The 12628-nt window shown below is 36.3% G+C and overlaps 1 protein-coding gene across 2 annotated transcripts in view; it reads right to left on the bottom strand.

Moving 5' to 3' along the window:
* Positions 1 to 12628, bottom strand: part of LOC134748452 (CAAX prenyl protease 2) — a 109292-nt gene that overhangs the window by 96090 nt on the left and 574 nt on the right. Inside the window, exons 3-6 of one of the 2 annotated variants that reach the window (XR_010128411.1) lie at positions 12239 to 12406; positions 10953 to 11021; positions 10000 to 10062; positions 8796 to 9544 (exon numbers count right to left, since the gene is read on the bottom strand). Coding sequence is in view for 1 of the 2 variants with exons in the window: in XM_063683248.1 (XP_063539318.1) it covers positions 9342 to 9544; positions 10000 to 10062; positions 10953 to 11021; positions 12239 to 12406 (503 nt within the window). In the remaining variant the exon portion in view is untranslated. Of the gene's footprint in view, positions 1 to 6535; positions 9545 to 9999; positions 10063 to 10952; positions 11022 to 12238; positions 12407 to 12628 lie in introns of those variants that run through there. The other variant, XM_063683248.1, reaches the window with a different exon arrangement.

The following is a 12628-nucleotide window of genomic DNA, read 5'->3' as shown; positions in this document are numbered from 1 at the left end:
GCGTTTGTTCGAAATAAGTAATTTAGTCTTAGGGCCACCCCTGCACACTGGCGTTTTTCTAGCCTCGGCGTCTAGTCAGCGCTATGGAAAATGGCGTCGCTGCGCAGTTGCGTCAAACGTTGCCATAGAGTTGACAATTTCCTGAAGGCTTGTGGCGCCCCCTAAACTCTTTCTTTCACTAAATATGGCGTTAAATTATTATTTAGAGCTATTACAGGAAAACTTTATATTTTGAAGGATCGCAGCGTTGTAGATATGAAAATGAACTGTCTATAATATTTACTTGTTTTTTGGTATACATATGTAAGGCCCGATTTAATTGATAAGATTGTGTGTGAGTTCATAGATTTGCTACTGAACGCAAGTTGTAAATGTCTCGCACAGCTCTAATTGCTCCTGTACACCGTGGCCCAGTGTAGGCCAGTCCAAGGGACGCATTTATGCGTTAGAGGGAGCAAGTGATATTGCTATTTCATTCCACCGCATAGCTGCGTCCGTTAGACTGGCCTACACTGGACCATGGTGTGCAGGAGCCATAATCAATGGATAAATCGGGCCTATTGGAAAGCTGGCTTGAATAATTTTAACCGATGCCAGATACGTGGTGTCATTGTCATCTAGATGGCATGTAAAGACTGATTTCATTTGTAAGCTCAACCATACAAAATCAAAATGTAAAAGAGAAAAATATATAATTATATAATTTTTGAATATTTATGTTTTAAATATTGTAAATATGTTAAAGTTGGGAGAGTAGTATGACAAAAATATATGATTATTTAAAATAATATGTAATGATTGTTTTAATATATGTTGTTTTATTTATGACTATTTTAGTATACATAGAATCATGTATAACTTTGTTAGGGAACATTTTAAATCAATAGGTTACTTGGGAGGCAGTACCTTATGTTGAGTGTTGCAATAACATACACAAACACACGAATTAAATTGAACTTTTTGGAAGTCAATATTAAAGATCAATTCCCAATTCATACATATAAGTAGGTATCAGGATCAGAATAATAGTGGATTATCCTGAGTAAAATGTATGCAACACTCAGCAGGAGGCGGGGCTACCGTGAACATCGCAAATTCAAAATAGTACATCAATGGGAAAGGCTGGTAAAACCTAAACGTAGATGGCGCTCTTGTCTATGGTACAGTCGCCATCAGATCTGATGGCGATTACATGTACATTGTTTTATTCCGTACCTGAAGGCATAACACTGTAAGTCCATTTTTTGTGATTTTCGGATTTTTACAGTATCATACATAATTACTGTTGCTCCATCGATCCATAAAACTATATTTATTGATAATACCACCAATTCCAAGTTTTTCAAATGCATTTAAAATGCTACTGGTGTTTAATATATTCATTTTAAGGTACTTATGTCCAAAGAATTCAGGGATCTAAGTGCACATACAATATAATGCTAGGCATATAGTAAGGCCTTTTTACTGTATGTCCGGACTAAAACTTAAAATTTCTAAATTATAATTATTTAAAGTTAATTACAATGGTTATTTACATTGAAAATATTGAAATGGACTTGTTAATGTTATAAAAATGATAAAACAGTATTGTTTTTCTACTCCAGCTTATTTGTCGAATAAATCACTCCCAGTGAGATCGAAATCAACTACATAAGAAGCGCGGCACGGTAGGCCCGCGCCCCTATGGGCTAATAAAAAAAACAACAGTTCATACAAATACTATGCAATTCTGTCTTCTTAGACAAAGATCTGCAAACCAATATTTACTTTGATTTTATTCATAATTTAAGTTTTCTGCTGTCTACTACTACCCCACATACAGTGTTCTGCTTCTAAGCAGTATTTTGTGCAACAGGTACATAATAATACTTAAGGGTTCTTAAAATTCTTGGGCCTGTCTTCACAAAACGCAACTTCGCGTCGTTTTGTAACTTCGGCCCTTGAATTTTAAGAACCCAAGGCTTGGCCAAACACAAGGCGCGCGGCGCGACCGCCGCCCATGCCAACAGGTTAGCGACGTCAAACAGACTGCGTCCCGCCGGCCCCTTGCGTCCACGCGGCGCGGACGCGGCGTCATGCCGTGTGTTTGGCCAAGCCTTTATTATGTACCTGTTGCACAAAATACTGTAATATTACTGTAACTCCTCGAGTTAGAAATGAGCTTAGGAGCAGCACACTGTATGTGGGGTAGTTTTTTAAGTTTTTTCGAAAATAATACCGTAGAAGTACAAAATGATATCTTGAAAAGTAACACATATATTAATGTCAAATATATAAACTGTTCATCAATAAATAAAACTGTGACTGAAACCTCTTGTGTATCATTTAATGTTGTTCGAAAATCCTTGTAAGACAAATGTTGACACAAAATCGCTTCTCCTGTAAAATTACTAAAATGGCACTTACAGTGTTTTGCCTCTCAGGTACGGTTATGGAATTGACAGCCAGCCAAAGCCAGCTGGCGCTTTCGACGATGGTACATTTTTGTATGGAATGCGACAATGCCATACGCAATCAAAGTAACACTTGCCTTTTATTCACCTTCGCGGCAGACCCCGAATGCCTTGGTCATGCCATTGAATCGCAGGTGCCAATACGCAGTTTTATCTCTTTAATTATTGTGTCTGACATTCTAATAATTTGTGTCGTTTTCAAGCAAGAGGTACCACATTATCGCTTGCCATAAGGACGCTCTGACAGGTTTTTCGTATAAAGACAAACAAGTTACACAACAATTTGTACAAGCAATTTTCGTCCTTATGTTAAGCGACAGTGTGGTACCTTTTGATTGAAAACGTCACATTTATTTGTATTTTTGTGGTACCGCACCCTGCGTTGGGGTAAGATTGAACGGGTTTTTCGTAAGATGAAAAGTCGGCCGTAATGCTTCACTTTACTCATGTAAAACCCGTTCAATCTTATCCCAACGCACCCTATCTCTATGGTCCAGCCGCATATACACGTAGTGTTTTAGGCGCGGACTGGACGCTCGCGACCAGCGGCGCCGGCGCGGAAAGCGGCAAATCAATCAAATAATTTATTCATTGCGATTTTCATGATTTTTTCCGAGGCTCGTTTTTTCCTTAGACCTTAGACTTTACTTATCTTATACGGATTTACATATATGTGTCGTTTTCAAACAAAAATGTACCACATTGTCGCTTGCCATAACGACGCTCTGACAGGTTATTTGTATAAAGTAAAGCGACAATGTGGTACCTTTTGCTTGAAAAAGTCACTTATCTTTGCTAGAACCCTGTTGGTTGGCAAAAGATTCTTTCAGCATAGGTAGTTACAACCATCATCAAACCAATGTTACGAAATAATACTCGGGGCTATAAAAGAGAAAAATTTATTTATTTTCAAAATGTACAGCGTAGTGTTTATAAATATAACAATAATTTGATCATGTAGCATATTAAAACTTAGTAATAAAACAACAACCATTTTGAGTTTGGGATCGATACCATCGGCTTCATGAGAACCCTGCTCTACAGTCTACAGTAATCTGACAATAGTTATTTATTTTACAACGGGGCAAAGATGTTGTTTAACCGCTCGTGCCAAAATTGATACCCGAGCAAGCGAAAGATTTCAAAATTGAACCTCAAGCGTTGCGAGGGTTTCAAGGCACGAGGGTTAAACAAATTTTGCCCCCAAGTGAAACACAACATTTTTCACCACACACCAACCTGAGGAAATTATTAACTTAACCTCGTAAGGCCCACCATACAAAGTTTCCCTGTTTTTAATTTGAACCTTGTTGCATAGTAGATTAGGGTGACTGTTGTTTGGTTTAGAAAACGATGAAACAAGAAATGCTACCCTCCTAATTTAGTTTTTAAAAGGTTCTAATTAGAAGGAAACAGTGTGTGCATTGTAATGCACATGGGGCCTTACGAGGTTAAGATAACAAACAGAATCAATTAAAATCAAATCCAAATAAACGTCATTAAATATTTATCATCCAAAATCATCATTTAAAAGTCAATTCTACCAACATAAGGAAACAACACAAAATTTGCATCAGTTTACTTTGCCCCCCATGTGGATAAAATGCAACTTTCTCATCAGTTTTTGAACAATCAAGAGAGCCTTTACCAGTTGGTGTGGTGAAAAATAATAACTGTAAAAATAAAACATTAGAAATAAATGAACGTTATTAAATATTTATCATTCAAAATCATCACTTAGAAGTCAGATAGTTCACAAATCTTCCAGTAGTTATAATTCTACCAGCCTACATGAGAAGACAACTTAAAATTTTAATTAGGTAGTTTGCTACTCTTGTGCATAATGGCTCCTCTACACGATGGCCTAGCGTAGGCCAGTCTAAGGGACGCAGCTATGCGGTGGAATGAGATAGCAATATCACTTGCTCCCTCTAACGCATAAATGCGTCCCTTGAACTGGCCTACGCTGGGCCATCGTGTAGAGGAGCCAAAAAATGCAACTTTCTCATCAGTGTTTTAGAAGTGTAAAGAGAGCCTTTACGAGCTGGTGTGGTGAAAATGGTATGAGTCTCATTACTCAATCTGAATTGTGCGATTTCTAGAAGTGTTAGCTAACTATATTTACATTCAGAAACATCAATAATATATTAGAATTGTTAATATCTACGTTTTAAAAATGACTAGTTAAATTACGTTAATTAACTCACTACATTAACACTCTTCTTCATTAGCTTTAGCCAAGATGTAAGTTATTAACTTAGAATTATTTATAATAAAAAAGTAAATTTGAGATAAAATCATGTCCCTGAGGCTGACTGACGAGCTAGATGGCGCTGTGTACCGCGGCCCGCGGCATATGTTTTGTAATAGTAATTACATTAATGGCAGTAGCCAGGCTAGCACATGATTGTCGCTACAGTATCTCGCCCGCGAGATAGACTACTCGCCCCTCTTTAATTAATACAATTAGAAAAAAATATGGGTAGTCCATTTCGCAGGCGAGATACTGTCGCACCAATCACGTGCTAGGCCTACTGGATTGTCAAACGTCAACTTTTGACAACCAAGGTTACCAAGGGCCTAACACTCTTTTATAGAGAAAGATAGTCTTTTTGCGATTCCTATAAGAGGAAAGAGAAAATAGTGCCATGCTTTGTCTTTATCACCGACCGGGCATTTTTTCATGGTCGGGTTATGGCATTATGTGGGCATTATAGCAAGGAGGTTATGGCAAAATACCGAAATTTATAAGAGTGAAAGAGAAAAGACATTGGACATGCAGACCGGATAAATTGCGTAGTATACATTTTATATTATAGTATTATTTCTCTTACCCCCGGTCGCTCAGTGGCGCGTCTATAACTACTTGTATATAATATGTCTATGAAGGTTACCGTCAATTATAAGGGCCCGTACCTACGGCGACATCTAATTCGAAGCACGAATTTTTTTAGACTTTACATCTCTTCTACTATTAATAACTCTTTGGTTATAACAAAACAATCATTCTTAATGGTAAAAGAAAATTAAAATATTTAGGTACCCTGCCAAGAAAAATATAGCTTAAGCTTAGATATGTTTTGGACTCTGTTTAGTCTATGAGGATATATGTATATGACTTTGTTAGTGTATTTTAAATTAATACAAACTCGGAAGCACAAAAAAGTAACGTTCTGTGGTCGGAAGAGTCCAAATTGATAAAAATGTTTGGCTAAGACTTACGAAGAATTGTGGAATTGACATATTTCGGTAACGCGCCTGGCATGTTACTTCTATATGTATTGGATGACATACAAAATAAAACCCTATACTAGTGGCATAAAGTTCAGTATCGAATGTACAACAAAATTCAGTTTCTTTAAGGTAAGTTGACACCATTGCGCTTTCGTGTATCATCTGCATTGCGCTTGTGTATGTGTATATATATCATCTTAACTTTTAATATTGCCATTGCAACTCCTCGCACGCAGTTTCAGGGCATGCGCTATATATGGCAATAAACGCAAGTAGAACAGTAAAGTGCACTGGTGTGGACATACCTTTACATAGAATCACGAGTTAGACTAGAACAAGTTAAATGTACTGGAACAATAACCTAAATAGAAACACTTCAAGTGACCCTGCAAAATTGTGGGCTATTCTATTCTATGGCACAATAAAACATCAAACTAAGTGCAGTGGGAGACTGAGATGAGCTACAGAAGAATGTTTTATTTACTTATTAGTTACCACTAATTTTTCACAGTCCCCCTACTCTAAATGGGGTTGGCCGGTCGAGTATTTAGCACATGGCGCCAGCATAGGGTTTTACCTGTCAATCGTACAAAATAGAATCAAATTTTAGTTTTTTAGGGTTCCGTACTTCAAAAAGGAAAAAACGGAATCCTTATCACAATCACTTCTTCTCACTCGTGCGTCTGCCTGTCTGTCACATCCCATTTTCTCCAATTAAGTTGAAATTTGGTACACATATTGTAAATTTGTGACCCAAAGATGGACATGTAACGTAAACAAATTAATTTCTAAAATTACCCAAAATAATTTCCATTACACCCCCCCCCCCCCTCGCCCTTTATCTCCGAAACAACTGGGTTTAAATTTTGAAAACACACAAAATAGTTCTTTGCCTAAGATAGATGACAAGCGTGAGTCAGACTTAATTACTTCGTTTTTGATCCGACCCCTACGGGTTTCTTAAAGTTGTTTCACTCACGTTTCACATAAAAAAATATATGGTTAAAAATTGTGTAAGTAATGTACGGAACCCTTGGAACGCGAGTGGGACTCGCACTTGGCCGGTTAGAAACCTATGCTGAAGCCATCTATACAAACCTTTGACAGTTGCCAACCCCATTTAAAACCTTTCTTAAAGCTAATGAGCACATAATCTTTTAAATCCCTTTTCATATAGGTCGATACAATTATAGGAAAGTGTTAGTGATGATAGAAGTTATAAAGTCTAAGAAAATTCGTACCTTGAATTTGACCGCCGTACTAGATGCCTCTTCTGTAGTTGGACCAAGAAAAGTCTGCAACGATTATTATAGCATACGCAGTGCAAGTGTTACTTATACGTCATAATTTCATAGAAGTTTGACGTTCAAAATAAAACTTTCACTGCGTGTGCTATCAAAATCGTTGCAGACTTTTCTTAGTCTAACTCTACATCCCGTACATTACGCGATAGTAGCTACTGAGAAAAATATGGGGTCGTATAACGCTATTTAATTCGGCTGTCAAACACCAGGGCACGATTTTCTTAGATTTTACACATCTTATAAAATAAATAAGCCTTTGGCTGTGCTCACGGGTCATTAATTCGTTGATCAAGTGATGTGATGCGAATAAAGGATAAAATGCTTGCTAGCATTACACTAAAGTATAAATAAAATACCCGCAACATCGTTGACAAAAGCTTAAATAACCGTACGGTTCACAAATATGCGATTTTATATGTCTTAAATTTATAATAACATCATGTCATGTGGGGTAACAGAAACATGCTTTATTTTGCTCAGGGCAAGAGAAACAAAATGAGGATTCCCCACAAGTGTTACTCTTGCCCCAATGTTTCTCTTACCCCATCTAACCTTACCGTGAACTTTGTAATGTTGAACTACTATTGGGAGTATTGGGGAATGATAGTGGGGTGATAGTGACAAGTCGCCCATCTTCCAATTATATTGTTTTGGTAGAGAAAAACTGTTTTTACAGTCCAGGAAATGGTTGACATGGTAGACAATGAATGATGAGCAAGTTTGCGGTACTTCTTTTGTATTTTAGGCATGAGTCTCGTACCATCTTAAAACTAAGTTTAACATGAAATTTAGAGCAATCTTTATAATCGTATAATGAACAATATTGTGAATGTATACATCTAGCTTGTTTTAATGCAATAGGTAATTCACATGTGATAGTAATAATTGTTTTTAACTAAATACTATGTATACAAACGGACAAGTTGTTACAAAATAATGTCAGAAGTAACTTTAACAAATAAAACAATACAAGGAAAACACATTTGGGAACATTTCTTCCCATTATAAAATTTAACATTACTTGCGTAGAACGCAATAGTTAAAAGTTAAGTCAAACATAAATAAGCACTAACAATACTTACCCGCCCACTTGCCGTATTGATTAGATTTATAAATCTTTAGTTAAATGTTATGCAACCGGGTTCCGATGCAACCGGGACAATGCTAATACCATGTCTTGTTACTTGTTGTTGCTTTGCTTGGTTATAGGACGTTTTCCTGTAACAACTTTATGTCGTTATCGCCTTATTGACAAAGGGTGAAATGCCCTTATATCAGCCACCTAAGCGTTGTTTTTGACTTCACAGTAAATATAATGTTTTTGTGTTGACAAAGATTATGATGGGACCGTGCACGACAACAGTGCCACACAGCAGTTGCAAGGTTGCAACTATAGGCCCGTATTTTGTCACACCTGTTAAGCGAGAAGTAAGTAAATCGTAATAATTTCAGTGAAAACTACTGAACGGATTTTTATGCGGTTTTTACCTATGAATAGAGTGATTCTTGAGGAAAGTTAGGTCGTATAATTTGTAAAGGTTTTGTGTATATTGGATGAAATATGACGATATTTGCTAATGAAGCCAGAAAAAAATCACGCTGGCTAAGAGCTTTAATAGAAAACGCTGCCCAATCCGTTAGAGATATAACAACACAATGTATGGTGGAATTGTCTTTCTTACATTGGTCTACAAAAAAGTCCGCGATGGTGTATGTCTCTCTTTTAAGGATAACTTACCCATTTTTATCTTCTACAAAAAGATTTCATTATATGGTGTATTTGCAAAGCTATTTACACGGATACGGTATTAATAATAATTATCAAATTAAATACGTTAGTTATATTAAGCATTTCATACAGATTACAATGGTCCCTTACACCATACAATTTAAATGAATATCTCAGGAGTAATCGAAACTTTAACTGGCTATCAAAGCATTTAATGAGAAATGTCGATTTTTTTTGCATTAATGGCTATTTTCTTGTGAGGTTCTTAACAGTTCTACACCTGGAACAACCTGTATAATGTCAAGGAATATTAAATCACATTTGCGTAAATTACTTTATAGTTTACTTTAAATGAATTATTCGGTTCCCTTTCAGTTATGGCAACCGTTCCTTTCACAATTTCTGTAGGTGGCCGATATTAGGAGGGGGGCCACTTATTAGGGCAGTTCACCCTATTATTAAGGTTTAAGCATGCGCACATTGATTGATGTATAACGCGGAACTATTTCAACTTAATTACACTTGTTCCGAAAATTATCCACCTCTTTGTAAACACGTATACTTATCCTACTAATACAGAAATTGAGAATGAACGATGACAACTTACGAATTACAACCTATTCACGTTTCAGAGTACAATCTATTGTCGTAGATATCGGGGCTGGTCATAGGCGTGAGGAGGTAGCACCATAAGCCGAAGCCTAAGAGGAAGTTGAAGATGATCGTGACTCGTTGTAGAGGGGGGAACTGGCCGATCTCGCCGAAGTTGGGGAAGCCCATGTGGTTGCAGAACATATGTGCGACCAGTGGAGCCATGAAATGGCCTGAAAACAATAAAAAAGAATTAAAACCCAGCTGGATAGGTACTTAAAGTCCAGTTAAGTTTATTTTCAAATGAAGGTTGTGAACAATTAAACATTAAATTGATTTGAAAAATCGATTTAAGTCAGTCGTTAAGGATTGACATAGCCTGTTGCGGATTACATCATTTGCTGGTAGGTGACGAAGCCTATAGCTGATTTCTGTTTGTGTCCACTTCACGAAGCCCGTGTCGCTGCTCACAAACTATATAATAATGATAGGTATCCAATAAAATTTATTTTATTAGAAAAAATATTTTTGAAATTTTTTTTTTTTGCCGTTAAACGCAAGTTTGGCGAACCTAGTATAAGTTTAAAATGTATTATACTTTTTCGAAAATAAAAAAAATAAAAAAATAGGTACCTACCTCACAATATATTGAACTATTTTTAAAGGTATTGTAAAACTACGAACTCACCACTTCTGACAAAAAGGTATGCAGAATATGCCCCAAACAAACTTGTATACATGAACTGGAAAGCTGGAAAAAGAAAAATCTAAATAAAATAAAAAATCTAAACAAAATATATTTATTTCAAGGAATCATAGAGAAATATCGAAATGTTGCGGCTCTTATTTTAACAAATCCAAATTATCTTTCAATATTAAGGACTCCCATGACTCGTGCTTACGAGACGCATGCAGGCAGTAGTTTAAACAGATAAAATTCAACCGAAAAAAAGCAGTTTACCAAAAAAAAAACTAACGACATTTCAGAAACTCCTTATAATTTTTGAAACTAATGATTTAAAAGGATTCTGAGCTTTAAGCATGCCTCTCGGCTATTGAAGATTGAAGGCACAAACCATGTAACAGTTTTTTATTAAATGTCATTAACCTCTTGCCCGTGTACGATAAGGATCCTGACCGAATTTTAGTTCTTTTTGCATATTTTCGAGGTATGAACCCACGATTTTTGACCACCATGTACAATATGAAATGTTAAACAGTAACTTGCAGTCTGCGCCGGTCCGTCACCGTCAACGCAAGCTCCTGATGACACTACTCACTACGGAGTGAAACATGTCGAGCGTTTTTCGACTTAAAATACGTGAGTGACCCGTTATTCAATATGTCTGTATCTTTGTGTAATTAAAATTTGCCTGCAATCACAACTAACTGTTGCCAGACACAGGACAATCCCTTGGCATTTGTTCATTGTCATCAGAGATTAGTATTCAATACATTATGAAGAATTAATCATAATTTAACAAATTACTCTTACAAGTCCTTAAGCAAATAAGTATTTATTTAGGGATTACAAATCTTAAACAAGAACGAAAGTTGTGGAATACATAACTAAACAAAGTGTATTTAATAAAAGTTGTTAAGAACTTTTTTCATCATAAATGGTATATAAATAATACTTACTTGAGATCATTAGTGCCGTTTTAAACTCAAACCCGGCCTTAAGCTGCTCAAACATGTGGTGGAAGTGAGCTGAAAATTATTATTCAAATGTAAACAATTCGCTTGGTTGCATCATTAGCATAACAATCTGATAACAATACACTAGTTGTTAATACTATAAAATATAGTAATTATATAGGAAGTATAGTAAAGTTTCAAATACTAATTATGGCAGAATCTACTTGCCGAAAATTTCTTTTTAACTGACTTCCAAATCTCAAAAGAAGGAGGTTATCAATTCGGTTGCTTTGTTATGTTTGTTACTCCATATCTCCGTCATTTCTGGACCGATTTTGAAAATTATTTTTTTGATTGTAAGTATATACATACAGTTTAGCCCGTTATTAGGGTTCCTTACCCAAAGGGTAAAAACGGGGCCCTATTATTTATTAAGACTCCGCTGGCTGTCTGTCTGTCCGTCTGCCGCTGTAACTCATGAACCGTGATAGACGTGAAATTTTCAACTAGACAGTTGAAAATTTCACAGATGATGTATTTCTGTTGCCGCTATAACAACAAATACTAAAAACAAAATAAAATAAATATTTAAGTGGGGCTCCCATATACAACCGTGTTTTTTTTTTGCTGTAAATTTGCGTAATGGTACGGAACCCTTCGTGCGCGATTTCGACTCGCACTTGGCCGGTTTTATTGTCAAAACGCAGTTCTGATGATGGGATCCATGAGGAATCGAGGGGACTCCTCAAACCTTAAAGGCATATGTATAGAGATTTTTGTATTTTCATCAGAAAATGAAGAATTTACATTAAAAACTGTTACATTTAATTAAGTGGAACTGCTGATGATGATCAGAATGGAACTCTTCAACGACACATAGTACACGTTTGGAGATTTCGATTACGACTTGGACTGGGACCTGGACTTGGACCCGGTTCGGACCCGGACACGGAGAGTTATAACTGCGACCCCTACAGAAACAATATGCTTTGTGTGATATGTTTTGTGTGTATTATTTTACTTTATTTTATACATGAAATAGGATTGTAAATACAGCATTGGTGGCATAGCAGTAAGAGCGTGCGACTTGCAATCCGGAGGTCGCGGGTTTAAACCCCGGCTCGTACCAATGAGTTTTTCAGAACTTATGTACGAAATATCATTTGATATTTTAAATAAATGTTTCTAACCAGCACTGCTAAAAGCAATTAGCACAAAGAACTTGTGTGTGTAATTTAGGCAGTTCACAACCCCATTACCGATAATGATGTAGATATAAAGCAACTCACCAACACCAAATAGCAATGGGCCTGTGAAAACTGCTGTCAATGGGTCCAAGCATTGTAGTAATAGTGGCATCATGCAGGCCCGGAAGACCCATTCTTCGCTGAGTGGTGCCATGAAGTGGTTCCTCACCCAAACCCAGTCCTGCCAACTGGATACCCAGTAAACAGGTTCTAAAAGTTGAAGGTCAATTTTATTTTGATGGTTTAAATTGTAGTTTTAACATAATTACTAAATAATATTGCAATACTTTACTAATTCTTTATAAAATTTATAGTGACAGATTATTTTGATGTTACTGCTAACTACATTGACCTCATAATAGCCTATTAGTAACATTACCATCAAGGTATATTTTTAGGAAACAATTGCTTTGTTTTAGAACTGCATAAAAC

Source organism: Cydia strobilella, chromosome 16 (genome assembly GCF_947568885.1).
Source record: "Cydia strobilella chromosome 16, ilCydStro3.1, whole genome shotgun sequence".
Lineage (NCBI taxonomy): Eukaryota > Metazoa > Arthropoda > Insecta > Lepidoptera > Tortricidae > Cydia > Cydia strobilella.
Note: the sequence above shows the minus strand (reverse complement) of the source record. Positions and strands in the feature narration are given on the sequence as shown.